Here is a 16385-nt window from a genome sequence, read left to right as displayed (position 1 = left end):
GAATTACAGCAACAATTACAGCAGTGGAGCAATACTTTTATTGGCCATCTTTGAGGAAAGATGTGGAAGAATATGTGAGAACATGCATGGTTTGTCAGAAAGTAAAGTTTGTCAGGCAGAAGGCACCTGGGTTGTTACACCCTTTGCCAATTCCGAATAGACCATGGCAAAGCATAGCTATGGATCTTGTGTTTGATCTTCCACGTACTCCTACTGGACATGATGGATTGTGGACAATAATTTGTAGGTTTAGCAAACAAGCCCACTTTGTGCCAGTAAGAAAGAAAATTACAGCAGATCAAATGGCCAAATTGTTTTTGCAGCATGTCTTCAAGTATCATGGGATGCCTGAATCCATAATCAGTGATAGAGATCCGAGGATGACCAGCCTCTTTTGGAGAGGACTGTTTGAAAATATGGGCACTACGCTGAATTTTTCGTCATCTTTTCACCCTCAGTCTGATGGACAATCGGAGCAGGAAAACTCTACCATCTTGGATATGTTTAAATGCTATGTCTCATACCACAAAAGCAAATGGGAGCATTATTTGCCTTTGCTGGAATATGCTTACAATAATACGGTGCACACATCCACAGGTAAAGCACCTTTTGAAATAGTGGAAGGTGCCAGGAAGATACCTCCCATTTTGCATACAAAAGAGAAAATCTTTGAAGCTGATCGTTTTGTGGAAAGCCTTGAAGAGGCTTACAAGAAGATCAAATATGCCTTGCAAAGAAGTCAAGAGAAGCAGAAAAGAGCAGCAGATAAGCACCACAGGGAATTGGTATTCATAGAAGGTGATTGGGTTTTGCTGCGTTTTCAAAAGGCAAGGCTGAAAAATAAGAAAGGCAAGGAAAGGTTGTACACAAAGCTGAACATGCGTTACTATGGTCCTTTCCAGGTTTCTGAAAAGATAAACGAGGTAGCTTACAGGTTGAAGTTGCCTCCGCATTGGAAGATACATAATGCCTTTCATGTGAGCTTATTAAAGCAATATCATGGAGATATTCCCGAGGATGTACCTCATGAGGTGCAGCCTGAAGTGGAAGAACAGCATGAACTTCTGGTCCCAGAGCAGATTCTGGCACACAGAGATAGAAAGCTCAAGGGTAAAGTTATCCGACGCTACTTGGTAAAATTTCAAAATTACCCATCACTTGATGCAAAATGGATGGAGGAAGGTGAACTGGCAGATTCACCTGGGATATTGCAGCTTTACCTTGATGCTTTCCAATTAGAGCCGACTGCGGTCCGGGCTCCTACAGGTAGTTCAGCAGAGCGAGCGTCTGGAGCATTACCTGATGTTCGAGAGGGGGGCAGCACCTCCACTCCCTCAGTACAGACGGGCTCACTGTGATTTCATGAGGTCGCTTAATGACACTGTATGTTTCATCCGAGATACTGAGCTGACAGTATCTCTGCTGTGAGACTTCATGATATTGATGCATCTTGACTATTGATCGTCGAGGATCACATAGATTTTGAGCAGTATATATGGATGGATGCATGCCTCTCCTAGCCATATTTTCACTGTCTCTGTATACTATAGTTGCGGCTTTCTTGTATACTCTTTTATGCTATATTTCATGCTCGCTCCTGTGTTTTGGGGCAGCAAACTGTGGTTTGCTGTTTCAAGAGAGGGGTATGTCACGGGGGCGTGAAATTCTAAGTACTTTAATGTACTACAAGACCGTGACAACTTTGGTTTTAAAAGTCCAAGCGTGGGCTTAATAATGTGTAATTAAACGCGGCATGGTGCCTAGCACATAAGCGTAATTAATCCCTAGGCCCAAAGGCATTCCAAGGAATTAAAAGAGTGGTTGTTGGAAAATGATGATGGTGGCATTTTTAATGGGCCCCCTAGAGGGCCATGTACCTTCAGTGGCCCCCCTAGAGTTCCAAGTGGCTCTAGTTCCTTCTACATGCTCCTTTGCCATTCCTGGACCTTCCTGGGCCTTCTAAACTTCACATGTGTGGTTTTCTCTCTCATCTTCTCCCTTTGTTGAGATTTTGGACTGGTTTTTCAGCCTCCTTCAGGTGAATTCCGTTTTTCTTCATAACTCCTCACCCGTTTGGATTCCTCGACTTCCGTTTGGCCCGATGGCTTCCCCTCTGCCTCCCCTTCGTAGTGATATGCTTTTCCCTCCGTGCGTTTGGTAGAACGGGTAGAGCTGAGCACTTCTTTTGCTGGTCGAATTTGCAAAAGTGGCTTTTTCTGGACCTTTTTTCTTGTACCGCCTCCTGGGCCTCTCCTCTTGCAAAGCTACAGCTTTCTGTTGAATTTCGAGTGGTCCGACACGGTGGGACTGGTTTTTCTCAGTTTTGGAGGACTTTCCGGCGATGAAACTTCTCCAAAACCTTCTCAATGCATTCCTCTCTGAAGCACGCTTCTTTTGAGCCCAAGAACTCCCACTTCCTCGCGGCAGAAGTGCTTCTTTTCGCATTTTTCAGTGGAATTCTTGCTGGTCGGCTCTTGTAAATGCTCTTTCTTCATGCCTTTGCACTCCTCTTTGGCTGAGAATGCAATTGGGCATTGGCTACTATGTCCTCTTGGCGATTGAGGACTTGGTTTGTGTCTTCAGGGCTTGGTGAGTTGTGATTTTGCTACTGCAATTTCTTTTTGCCATAAGCTATTGGTTGGCCTCGTGTGCTGCCTCTTTCTTGGCTCACAGGTGCCCAGGCAGTGCTACATGAGTCATTCTTTGGTTGGGTACTTTGCTGATTTTATTTTGGAGCTTTGAAAAGCTTTGTGAATGCCATCTGGAAACCACTCAAAGAGAGTGCAGCTGGGGTGCAGTGTGATTGCATCTGGACAGCCAATGGAATTGCACTCGGAAAAGAGAATGCCTTTGGGTTGAGCCTATGGGTTAAGTGCACTATGTGATGGTGTTCTATGCTTGAAAGCCTTGCGAAGGCTTAGTGAATTGGGGCTGTGTGCTCAGTTGCAGGGAAGGTCTCCCAGATGCAACTTGTAATCATTTCACTGTGAAATATAAAGAAATACGGAAAGGGGCGCCACGGTGTTTGGGGCCAATCGGGTGCACTTGTCTATGTCTGTTGAGCAGGGGCATTCTAGCCTCCATCCCTTTTTCAGTGGTTTTGTTTGTGAACAAATGGGTAAATGCCAAATGGTGATTATGCAATGGTTAATGGTTGTGATATATGCTTTGTGAGCTGTAAATAAGTGCTGAAGTGATTAAAGGTTTAGTTCCACTGCCCTCTGAGTGATTAGAGGCCGGTTTCAACAGCATAGTGGCTTTTCGTGACGAAATCGAAGTTCTTCGTGATAGATTGAAGCCCGGGGGCGGGGAAGCATGGGGAGTGATTTGGGAGCAAAGGACAGTCTGCTTTGATACCAAATGTTGGAAATGGAAGCGAGAGAATACAAGAGAATGGAGCTGAAGCAAGCTGGAATGACATTGCAGCAACACTAACGAAGTACAAAGCTAGGCCATAACTTTGGCCATTGCCTTAGGACATAAATATCAAGAGGGTCTCACCGAGTGTAGAGCTACCATGCGGTACGGCCTGGCAGCCCATACTACCAAAACACACCCCAAGAGTTCCTCACATGATGCAAGCTATGAACCTGACAGAGTCTCATCCATGGTTGGTGATCATTGTAGGATCGCTTAGGAGAGAGAGAGTGCAGGTAGCGAAAGAGTCGATGATAAACGCCTTAGCCGTCACGTCAAAGTTGGATAATAAAAAACAAAGGAGTACAAGGTACAAGTACCTAGACCTAGGACTAAGTGTCCTAGGTGTCACATAGGACTAAGTGTCCTATGTGGCCTAAAAGACACTAACACTATAAGTGTCTTTATTTATGCCTACAAGGCTCATACCATGGCCTATAGGGCATCACTAGAACCACCAGAGGATGGCCTACAAAACCCCCTCCATGGGATGGGTTGAAGTACTCTGGAAACGTCTTAGAATACCTGGTATTTTTTGGTCATGGTGGCACATGTTCATCCAAAAGGATATAGCCACCTATGAATGTACAAGGGATGTCAGATCATGTAACAAAGGGAACCAAGTGTAAAGCTTGTCGAAAGACTTCAAACTTGGGACGAGGAAGTGCCTTTGTAAACATATCTGCTATGTTGTCCTCTGTGGGAAGATAGGACAACTCTATGTCTCCTGCTGACAACCGCTCCCGAACATAATGATAGTGAACTTCAATATGCTTGGTACGCACATGAAACACTGGGTTACGCGCAATGGCCAAAGCACTCTGGCTGTCAGTGTAGACAATAGTGGAGGATCTTTGGCGAATACCAAGATCTATAAGTAACTGTCGAAGCCAAACACACTCTACTATAGCGGTGAAAGCTGCCCTGTACTCAGCCTCACAGCTAGATGTGGCAATTGTTGGTTGCTTTTCGCTGAGCCAAGAGATACATGAATTGCCAAGCAAAAAACAATTGCCAGTATGTGACACTCTGGTGTCGGAACATCCTGCCCAGTCACTATCCGTGTAAGCATGCATGGTAAGTGAACCATCACCATAGAAGAGGGCTAAATCCTGAGTGCCTCTGAGATATCTAAAGACTCTCTTCACTGCCTGCCAATGCTGTGAACTGGGCATGTACATGAATCCGTTGAGCTGAGATACTGCATACTGCAAGTCAGGTCTGGTGTGACATAAATAAATAAGGCATCCAACAGCTTGCTGATAAAGAGTGATATCACATGGTGGGCTCCCATCATGAGCTGAGAATTTGAAGCCAGGGTCCACTGGAGTAGAGATTGGCTTGCAATCCTCAAACTGAAAATGATCAAGGAGCTGTCCAATATACTTGGACTGAGACATCATGATACCCTCCTCAACATGAGCAAACTGAATGCCCAAATAATAATGGAGCTGTCCCATGTCTGACATGTCAAAAATCTGCTACAAATCAGCCTTGAAAGCTGCAATTTTCTGAGTATCTGGGCCCGTGATGAGCATATCATCCACATATAAAATCAGCTCTAAAAAATCAGATCCACTCCCGCGGACATAAAGAGTGGGTTCTGAGGGACTATTCTGAAAACCAAGGGATAGTAAGTGTGCATGAATTTTGGCATACCATGCCCTGAGTGCCTGCTTCAAACCATAAAGGGCTTTTCTAAGCCGGCATACCTTATTTTCAGAATTAACAACCTCAAAGCTAGGAGGTTGTGTGACATAGACTTCTTCCTGCAGATCCCCATGAAGAAAAGCAGTCTTGATGTCAAGTTGGTGCACTTGCCAATGATGATGGGCTGCAATGGCAATGACACATCTAATGGTAGTAATCCTGGATGTGGGAGCAAATGTCTCCTCAAAGTCAATGCCTTGTTGTTGGGCATACCCTTTTGCAACAAGACGGGCTTTGTATCGATCTATGCTGCCATCAGATTTCCTTTTTAATTTGTAGATCCACCTGGTTCCAATGGCATGCTTGCTTAGAGGGAGATCTACTAATTCCCATGTGCCATTTTTAGCAATGGAATGTAACTCAGCTCTCATTGCATCCATCCACTCCACTCTTTGTTGTCAAAAGCATCTTTATGGCATAGAGGCTCTTCATTGCAAGCTGTAGCAAGGAGTGCAAACTCAAGAAAGTGACCATGCTGTCTATTCCCTGATCTTGTGTGGGCAGCAAAAGGCTGATCTTGTTTGCTGTCCCTCAATGTATCGAGAAGCCATCTGGAAACTTGCCTTTGCTGTCTATTGACAGCTCTTTCGTCAATGACTGCACCATGAATAGTGGGATCATTTTGTGCCAGAAGAGAAACCTGCAAATCAGCATGAGGTAGTGGCTGATTATTGCTTGGTGGAGGGCCTGCAGGAGGCTCGTGTTGCTGGTCAAAGTCCTCTTCTGAGGATGGCAAACTGACAATAATCTTCCCAGTATTTGGTTGGTATAACCGATACCCTCTGCTCTCCTGGCTGTAACCAATAAATATGCATTTGATTGCCTTGTCATCAAGCTTATGTCTCAGCTGAATGGTACATGAACATATGCAAGAGACCCAAAAACTCTCATGTGTGAAAGTGAAGGCTTCTTGCCTTTCCATGCTTCATAAGGTGTAATAGTCTGCAATGCCCGTGTAGGTGATCTATTCAGCACATAGTTGGCACACATCACTGCATCAAGCCAAAATTTATTGGGCAAAGACTTGGCCTTAAGCATGCATCTGGCCATCTCCATTGTGGACCTATTTTTCCTTTCAGAAACAGGATTCTGTTGAGGAGTGTAAGGAGTAGTATGTGAGTGAATAATGCCCCGTGAAGACAGAAAGGCATCAAATCCCTTTGACATATACTCTCCCCCCCTATCTGTGTTGAGGGTGACAAGCTTGCATCCTGATTCATTCTCAACCATATTCAGCCACCTCTGAAAGCATGAGAAAACTTCAGATTTGGCTTTTAAAGGATATATCCAGCAATATCTTGTGAAATCATCAATGAGAGTCATGAAATATTTGTACCCTCCAATGGCATTTGTCCTCATTGGGCCACATACATCACTGTGCACTAGCTGTAATTTCCTTTGTGAGAGTTTTGGACAATTCTTTTGAAAAGGAAATTGATGCATCTTACCCAAAAGACAATCCTCACACACATGTTTGGAAACTGTGTGAGTTTGAGGTACATCATTTGCCATCTGCTGTGAATGTAGCTTTGCAAGAGCTCTATAATTGAGATGACCCATTCTCTCATGCCAAAGATGAGTTTCTGCAAGATGTGAATCTGAAATTGCAAATGCTTCAATAGAAAGTGCAGCTGAGTGGTGATCAAGGTGATAAAGCCCCTTTTGCAAAGTGCGAGTGAGAACTATGGCATTGTCATCATGAAGATCATAAACTAGGCATCTGTAGCCATAAAAAATAGCTGTGAAACTTGAAGTGGCAATTGCTGAAATTGAAATCAAGTTGACTTCAATTCCAGGCACAAAAAGAACATTTGTCAGAGTGACAGGATGGCTTGAAATGGATGTGAGCTGCACATCTCCAATTCCTTTTACAGCATATGAAGCATTATTAGCACATGTGACAGTCCCCCCTCGAGGTGCATCAGCTAAAGAATGAAACAACTGTCTGCAAGATGTGACATGCTTGGAAGCACCACTATCGAAGTACTAGGACTGAGCATCATTAGCAGTAAATAATGCATCAGCTTTGGAGGGATCAAATGAGCAATGGACAGCCCATGCCCAATCATCCTGAAGAGCATGTGCACCTGAAGCATCTTCTGGCTCATGGGATTCAATAGCATGTGAGGCATTAACTGTCAATCCTGCTTTCTTTTTCTCCGAAGCAATGTGCTTCCTGCATTTTGAAATGTAATGTCTAGGCTTGCGACAATAGTTGCTTCTTTTCTTCTTTGACTTATCTGCTGTATTTTTAGATGCATGGAAGGAATTGCAGCTGCTATGCGCAGATTTTGGCTTGCCCATAGGCTTGGAAGCCTTGCCTCTTCCTGTCTGCTGTGAAGCAAATGCATGATCAGGAATAATGGCTTGTCTATTAGCTCTACTTTGCTCTTCTTGCAAAAGCAAAGTAACTAGCTGATCAAAAGAATAGTGGTCTGGATTACCCATGGCCACTAATCGAAGGGTTGTAGCAAACCCTTGATATGTATCTGGCAGTCCATTCAATGTGGTACTGACAAGCTGTGAATTTGGCACCACCTCATCAATGTTGGCAAGCTGTTCCATGAGGTCCTTGACCTTTGTCAGGTATGCATCCATAGAGTCACCTTCATTCATACTGACTTCCTGTAACTGCCTTCTCAAATATGCAACACAAGCTTCATTGCGAATCTGATAGAGAGAAGCCAATTTATCCCAAGCATCCTTTGCTGTCCTGCAAGACCGGATGTGTGGAATAATGATTCTCTTGCATGATACAACACTGCATGAATGTGCATTTGCATCTCTTGCATCCCATCTTGACTGTTCTTGAGTTGGAAGAGCAGCAGCAGGAGTGCTAGAGGAAGAGGCATCAGGAGGAGTACCCCCTGCAGAGGGACCAGCAGTAGAGGCAACCACTGTAGCATTGGCTGGCCTCAGATCAGCCCCAGAAACAATATTCCACAAATGCTTTGCAACTAGAATATGTTTCATGAGATAAGACCACATCGGATAGTTGGTGCCATCCAACTTATCATCTTCACGAAGAACTCCAAATAAATCTCGATTGTTCCCAGCCATAGCAAATGTGATACCCTAAAAAAGACCTAAAAACCCAAAAGCCTCAAGGCTATCACTGCAAAAAGCTGGCTGTCCAAAAATGACAGCAAATATCTGCAAATTTCTGACCCAAATCAAAGGGCAAATGCAGAGTTGACCCAAATGTGACTGTGGCAGGCAATGTTCACTGCAAAAAACAGCAAATCTGGCAAAAGTTCCAAATTGAATGAGGGCAAATAGGCCAAAAAGAGGGCAAATGCAGAAAAGCCCCAAAATTTTGCTGAAATTTTTGCAAATGTGACCCTATGTATGCGAATTTGACTCAATGTCCTACAAATGTGACTCAATGTCCTGTAAACTGACCCAATGTCCTACAAATGTGACTCAATGTCTTGTAAACTGACCCAATGTCCTGCAAATGTGACTCAATGTCTTGCAACTTCACCCAATGTACTGCAAGCAAACAAGGAATTGCACACCAAATCCCAAAACTCTAGTGTTCTTGCAAGAAGTTGCAACTAGAGGAAATGAAAGGTATTGAAAACCCCAAATGTGCCAATGTCTTGCAAAAACCCCAACACTGCAAATACCCATACGGAATACAGCAGGTATCTTGTACGGAACAGCTGCAAGTACGATTGTACGGAAGTACGACACAAGTACAACGTAGGTACGGCACAAGTATGTGGTTTTACGAAATGCAGGTACAGAGTGCAGTACGAAACAGGTACGGAACAAGTACAATGTACGGCACATGCACTTGTAGAAGACGTACGGGATCTGATGCGAGATCCGTACGTATCTGTACGAACGTCTGTACAGTTGTACGGATTGTACGGAAGGGAGGCGCAGGGAGCAATGTAGGTCTGGGGAGCCGGGCGCTTGAATCTGCAGCACAAAAAATGGCGGCGAAAAGACTCTAGGAGCCTTGGACAGCAGCTGGAGAGTCTCGAACAGGCTGGAGCAGGAACGACCAGCAAAGGAGCAGACTTCCAATGAGCGATAGAGGGCTCAAGGGGCTAAGGAGAGCTAGAAGACAAGTGTAGAACTTAGCTCTGATACCACTGTAGGATCTCTTAGGAGAGAGAGAGTGCAGGTAGCAAAAGAGTCGATGATAAACGCCTTAGCCGTCACGTAAAAAACAAAGGAGTACAAGGTACAAGTACCTAGACCTAGGACTAAGTGTCCTAGGTGTCACATAGGACTAAGTGTCCTATGTGGCCTAAAAGACACAAGTGTCTTTATTTATGCCTACAAGGCTCATACCATGGCCTATAGGGCATCACTAGAACCACCAGAGGATGGCCTACAATCATCACCCTACGAGTGAGATTAGCATATATATAACCACAACCTTTGGCTATATCTAGCATTATCAAAATGGAAATCGTAATTGATGTCCCACTTTGACAATGGCATCTCTCCACACTTTCTTAGTCCCTTTGGTCTGTGAACCCAAGCGGATACCTCACGTGTCCTTGATCATCCACGTAATCCTAGTAGCTAGTTTGGAATGTCACAGTAGACCACTTTCTTGGATTACATACATGTACTAGCAGATGCCTCTAGCTTGCCTTCTTGGATCACACTTCTTCTCATGGGAGCCTTCAAGGATAGGTTCCCTAGCAGATGATCTCCATCGGTCCTTGGTGTTGAGCTGATGAGACAAGATGACACCAACTTTGTCTTTGAGCATGCTAGGCAGCACGAGTGATTTGGAGGAATGCTTTCAGGATCCTTGGTCGCCTCTTTCAAACCTCTCAGGTGGTGACACCTTCTTCATGTTTGCCTGCATACCAGAGCAGCAAAGAGGCCAAGAATGAGGCTTGCCTTGTGCCTCACACTTGGGCTGCAACCAGAGTAGCAGGGAGGTCAAGAAGAAGAGGGTGAGTGTGTCTCGCCATTGGCTGCACCCAGAGCCACAAGGAGACCTATTTGTGCGGCATCGAAGGAGCCAAGGAAGCTCCTTAGGAGCACGCAGGCTAATAGACTTTTGGATGTGCCACGAGGAGGTAGAGGATAGTTCTGAGGTGCCAAGGTTCCTCTTTTAGGTAGTACCCTATCTGCTACGTGGTGGTCCATTGAGCACACCTTTTGTACCAGGTTTCATCCAATGCAAGTTAATGCATGATATCATTATTTGTTTTGTCCGTCTTTAGGGCAATACAAGCTACTGTTTCTACTCTACTATGCATGGTTCATTATTTGTTTCTGTATCTATCTCTATCTACATCTGTTTGCACAAAGGAAAGGAGTGAGATTTGAATCAAGCACTGGGTGTTTCTTGGGCTATGTTTCCATACATCGCGGGAGTGCTGGCTACAACAAGCTATCTCGGCCTCTATTTTCCAACATAGCTTGCTGGATTCAAGATGCCTAGTGACTAGATCAGAGTTCTCTTTGGCTATCCCGATACCCCATTGAAGACCCTTGCGGGCTTGAGGATGGCATCTTGGAGACCATAGCCAGCCATCACTACTTGGCATATCTGCTGATGCATGGTTAGTAAACCCGCACTACAGCCATTGTAGTAGCCATTTGGCTAGACATTAGATACACCTTGTGCTCTATCTTGGAGCAAGGGAAAGAGGGTTCTATAAGACTTCTAAGCATCACAAATATTGACTGCTTATGGATTCTTTTAGGCAGTGAGCCGAACTTTGTGAATCAGTCCACAAGGCTACCTAATGCTCCCTCAGATCTGCTGAGTTGTATTTCTACTTCAAACTTTCTATCATAAGAAAGAATGCAGGATGATGTTAGATAGATTGGTAGTGGCAAAGGTCTTTAGGGAGATGATGATGCCATAAGCTACCTTTTTTATTTGGACTACTTTTTGATTAGCTTTCTCCTTTAGTGCTAGCTTTGGTCATGGCTGAGTTTGCCCTTCACCTCCGGAGCGCCGACAGAATTTCAGTACGAAGACTTTGTATAAATGGATGCTCAAGTATGTGTGGGTGTGTGGATTTGTATGTGTGAGAGCATATTTTTATACTATGGTCTACACCCACTGTTGGGTGCTGATGACGTCAGTGGGGATGTCATAGTAGCTAGACCCTGCTATGCGTGATGGAGTTATGGTTTTCAATCTTATGAGTGACTATCATGAGATTGAAACTGCGCTATGTTGTGTTTTTAGAGGATGAGTTTGGGAATGTTCGTGGATCCATCTAGGTATACCTTTAGTGTGGATATAGCTAACCATAGGTAGGGGAATAACCTGGTTTCCTTGCTTGGCTATACATCTAATATTTTGTGATAAATTAGTTAAATACAAGCTATGTGCGTCTAAAAGATGCGGTTTACGTTCATCTAGATTCACGATGCTTTAAAGGACTAAGTTGTGTTTTTTGGTGTGATAAGAAGTTTCGATTTGTGTTTGTAGGTGTCAGAGTGGTTGACATATGATTTTCCTCCTGATGTGAAGGAAAAGATAACACAGTTATGGGGCAAAGAATGGGCAGGTCAAGCTCAGAAATGGTGGGTGATCTCTTAACAAATTCTACAACTTCACAAAAGTGTGTTAGTATGCTAAGGTCGTAAATTGGTATCTTCCAGCTGATATTTTATACTCTCATCAGGCTACGCTTTGCAAATTACTCTTATTGGATGCAATAGTACAATAATCTGGCAAAAAATTATTATGGAGAGAGTGCATGTGTACTATCAGGTATCTCTGGATGTATACTAAGTTTCAATCTGTTTCATGGTTTATGAAAGAGAGACAACCGTAGAAATCCTGTAAAGGGAATGCTTGTCATTGGAAGTTTAAGGCAAATCATGTATTTTCTAGGAATACTTACCTACAATCCAATGGTGAACGCAACACGGCCAAATTCCACAAACAAATATGACAAATGTTAGAAAAACAGAGGTGGAGGGTGCTTGCTATAGCCGACACTCCCCACAGCGAAAGAGTGTAAACATTACCCAGATATATCACAGTGCTATTGCAAGTCTCACTCCTTTCCTTAATGTGTACACAAGTGATTACGGATAGTTGCAAACACAGACTGAGATTCTTGAACAATGCAACAGTAAAGTAGAACAGTAGATCATGTATTAAAGATTGCTCCAAACGAATGGACAAAACCTGATTGTGCTTAGTGTGCCACTGTCTAGCAGATGAGGTTTTGCCTGGATGTGGACCCCTGGCCACTCAAAACTATGGTCTTCCTCCTCCTAGCACCTTTAATCTGTGTCAGCACGCGTGCTCTCTTAGAGCTTCAGTGGTGTTAACGCCGAATCGTTGTGCTGCGTGCTGGTTCTTTAACTCACCCCATGGCCCTTTGTTTGTTCGGGTGTGTGGGGCTTTTCTAGATGACTAGAGGGGTGTCGCACTTGTAGAGCGAAGGCAAAATTGTCGTGAGTGAAAGCGTAGCGTGGGGGCAAGGGGGAATGTGCAGCGTAGAGCAAAACGATGAACTGAAAGAGAGACAGAGTGGAAAGATTGCAATGATTGGAATGAAGCTTCTTCTGAGTTACGTGGCCAAAATGGCATTCAAATACAAACGGCTCATGGCTGCACTCTACAGACACGTTGTCTTGGTAGAAGGACTGACGCTAACTCCTAGAACTCTAGAACCTTATATATACAACCTTCCTACTGACATTCGTGGTGGGTACTACCCACTGCCTCTACAACGGTTCGCACCTCCATGTCAGAAGGGGTAGGTGCCATTACTTCGTATCTGTCCTATGTGACATACTTTGCCCTCATAGATCCTCTGGTAAGCAGGCAGTAATTGATGAGGCTGTAAAATCTTGTAAGGATTCCCCCCCTACCCCGCAGCTAGTCTCTGTAGTCAAAGATCTTGTTCACACTGAAGTACAAACTGCTAGAAAGGAAGTGTTTGTGGAAGTGGACAACAAAGCAAGTAAGTCTGATATCCAAGCAGAGATTAAAGAACACGAAGCTAGATGTGATAATGCGCTGAAGATTAGAATAGGGAGGCTCCCAAAAGATTGGTACAAACAGGAGGATACATATAGTGAAATATTGACAAAGATCAAATCAAGTTTGCCCAACATCGAATGGGTGAATGATGATGAGCAGGATGATGACGACTCTAGGCCAGCTTCTATTTTGCACTATAGAGGTCATGCAATCCTTACACTGAAGTCAAAAGATATGCGGATCAAGCTTCTTCGACAATCTTACAAGCTGAAGGGCACCAAAGTATGGATAGCAGAGGAGCTTACACAAACTCAACTCAAGATTAAGGCAACTGAATTAGCTAAAGTCAGGGCTGCCCGAAAGGATGGGAAATGGGCAGTTTACCATGAAGGGGTAGCACTAATCAGAGAGTTTATTTCTGTGTTTAGTACAGAAAAGGACAATCTCCCCTCCTAAGCCTTTTACATCCTTATAATGGCTGTTCGATATCCAATCCCAAGGCAGACAAGCTTGATGGTAAGCGTTATGCCCTTTGGAAGATGGAAGTTCTGAGCCACCTTGCGGTGGATTTTGGGAGATCTTGACTGGAGTGGAGGTGATGCCATATCCTACCACTAGTGCGGCTGGGCTTGTGACACCAACAGATCCAGTAGCAGCAGTGAGATATTGGGTAATTCATGATGCGAAGGCCCTACCGATACTTCTTTTGTTGCATGAACCATTGTCAAAGACATGTATGAAGTGAACAATGATGCTGTTGCATGAACCATTGTCAAAGACATGTATGAAGTGAACAATGATGTGAGGATCCTTGATCTTGAAATAGAGCTCTACAACATGCATATGGATGAAAGCGAATTAGTTCAAGAGCATGTCACCAAGATGAAGGTGATAAGAGATCAACTCTCCGTAGTTGGTCAAAAGAAAGTTTCAGCTCGAATGGCTAGGCTCTTGCATGGCAGGCTCTCCCAAAACTACAAGGCTTTCGTGACGACCATGGTTGTAGGGCAGGAGTCGTCTTGGGGGAGAGGGAGGGCATGCCATTATCTTTCTTCTGTGCTTCCTGAGTTTGTTGTAAAATCAACAGTTGCTGCTGCATGTTTTGCATTTTGGTAAACAAATTTTGTAGCTCCTGGGCATGTACCTGGACTACCTGTACCTGCTGTGGAGCAGAAGGTCCAGGACCTGTGGTTGTGGAGTTCCCTCACCAGAAGTTTGCTCCATGTTGAAATACAGGCTGGAGTGTTTGCCAGAGAAGCGATGCTAGAAGGAAAGCTTGAAATAGATCAGAAATCAGAGCCGTATTCCCTTTGCAAAGAGAGCAGTAAATGCTTGAGATTGGCAAAGCTTACATCAAGCTAGAGCTGTAGTAGATCAGCTGGGATAAAGAGAGCAGTCGGTTGCATCCAAGAAAGAGTCGCTAGCTGCAGAAAGGTGAGTTTAGAAGTGGCTGGAATGGGCTGGATTGCAGGCTGATTGGCAGTCCAAAAATGTGGAGTAGAGAGAGAGAAGTGGGTACATGCATAGGCTGCATGCTAGGCGAGGTGGCTGTGGTGAAGGACTTGGCACGCAGGCCACAAGTCTTTCTTGCCTTTTGGAGCACTCTACAAGGCTTTCTCTCCATACAAAGTACGTTTATGATGTACCTTTAGGACTTTTAGTGGCTGTTAACGTAAGGTAAATGAAGTACTTCAGTTATAGTGGATGTACTTTTAGCATATGGAACTTATAGGTGTCCTTGCACACTAGCATTTCTACATGCACACATGTATGTAGCCACTTGTCAACTTATACTCACCTGGCAATCTGTCACATGCACCCCTGCACTGGGTTGCATTGTGGCACACTGGTCTCGACATTAATTGCACCTTGTATATCAATAGCACCCTTTAGTAGGCTTTTTGTCATATGTCGTGGCCCCATATTGAGTCCCAGTCTGGGGACAAGTCAGGCAAAAGCTACATCAGTCTCCAAGCCCTGGGGTAAGTCAAAGTCCTCTAGTACCCATTCGAGAAGAGGTCTAGGTAGTTAGAAGTTAGGTTAGGACAAAGGCCAGCCTTTTGGCTGCCTTTTGAAGGTCTTCCAGCAGCCCAGTAGTAAATGCTGTTCAGGTCGGGTCATTTGACCATTGGACTAAACCCAACCAGGCTGTTGACCCGACCAATGGTTAGTCAACCAGGTCTGCCAGTCAGGCAGACCAGTCTGCTGTTTTAGCCCTATGTAAGGAGCTGCTTGGACCCTCACTTGGGCATTCAGTTCTGCAACCCTCCTGCCTTGCTCCAGCCCTTGTGCGGTGCCTCTGCCTGCTCCAGCAACAGCCGTACAGCTGCCATACCAGATCGTGATTGAAGGCCAAGACTCCATGCTGCGTACAGCAGGGTTTGCACAGCAAACGGTTGAGGTTTGAGCAGTCTGTTTCAGCAGTCTATTTCAGTTTACAGTTCAGCTTTTCATCTCTCAGTTTTCACTCAGTTTCTCAGCCATTTCTCTCAGCTCTCTCAGTCCACATTCCTCTCAGTTCATCTCTCTCATTCACACAATAACACTGCATGCCTGTGGACAGCAGTAGCCTCTTCACAGAGTGTTCTACATGAAAGGTGTGGACAGCGTTGGGGTCTTGGTTATTGGTTGGAGCTGCCTCTCAGGTCTTTGGTTCTGCTCTAGTGTGCACGGTGTTCTCTTCAGAGTGGCATTCCGTGCTCTCTAGAAGAGTGTTTTTCATTGTATTTTAGTTCTTCAAGATTAAAGCATATTCTCCCCTAGGGAGGGGGCCCTCAGTGGGTATAGGGACCCAATTGCTTGTCGATTCTCTATCTCTAAACCTTTCATCTATCTGTGGTGCATAAGTAAAGACAGCTCCTTAAAGGTTTAAAGGAGGTCTTGCTGCGATTACACGATTATTAGCTGTTCCATGTTACACAATCCCACAATAGTTTTCATGGCAAGTAATCATGCATGCTCCCACAATGCTTGCATGAAGCTTACTTGTCACACAATCCAAGGTGTAAAGGAGGGGTTTTCATCCGTCACATCTGCTAAAGTAACTTTCCAAGGCAAGCAGCTCAGAAAACTAAATGCATGTCACACATGCAACCTCTCTTTACCCCAAAAGAGTAGGACTGACTTGCAAGTTACTAGTTTCTTCTTCGTTTCACCCACAAACAAGCCACGCCCAGCCGCTCAGTAACAGCTTCATACATGCCCAAGTTGCTCCTATCCCAGTCGCACAGGCCTAGAACAGTTACGCGACTATTCCAGGCTGTTCTACCTGCCGCAAATAGGCGAAATCAGACCCAAGTCTGCATATAGATGCCCAACAAAC

General features: G+C 44.6%; 1 protein-coding gene across 4 annotated transcripts in view; it reads left to right on the top strand.

Annotated features, from left to right (window-relative positions):
• The window catches only part of LOC147881770 (nudix hydrolase 26, chloroplastic-like), a 97424-nt gene that overhangs the window by 37868 nt on the left and 43171 nt on the right, over nt 1-16385 (top strand). For 3 of the 4 annotated variants that reach the window (XM_087401438.1, XM_087401439.1, XM_087401437.1), the window contains one exon: nt 11552-11646. In XM_087401438.1, the coding sequence (XP_087257564.1) occupies nt 11552-11646 (95 nt within the window). Of the gene's footprint in view, nt 1-11551; nt 11647-11747; nt 11837-16385 lie in introns of all 4 variants that reach the window. The other variant, XR_015543933.1, reaches the window with a different exon arrangement.

The sequence above is a fragment of the Dipteris shenzhenensis genome, chromosome 30 (genome assembly GCF_047967505.1).
Source record: "Dipteris shenzhenensis isolate YYH24624 ecotype China chromosome 30, Dip_SZ_1.0, whole genome shotgun sequence".
Lineage (NCBI taxonomy): Eukaryota > Viridiplantae > Streptophyta > Polypodiopsida > Gleicheniales > Dipteridaceae > Dipteris > Dipteris shenzhenensis.
Note: the sequence above shows the minus strand (reverse complement) of the source record. Positions and strands in the feature narration are given on the sequence as shown.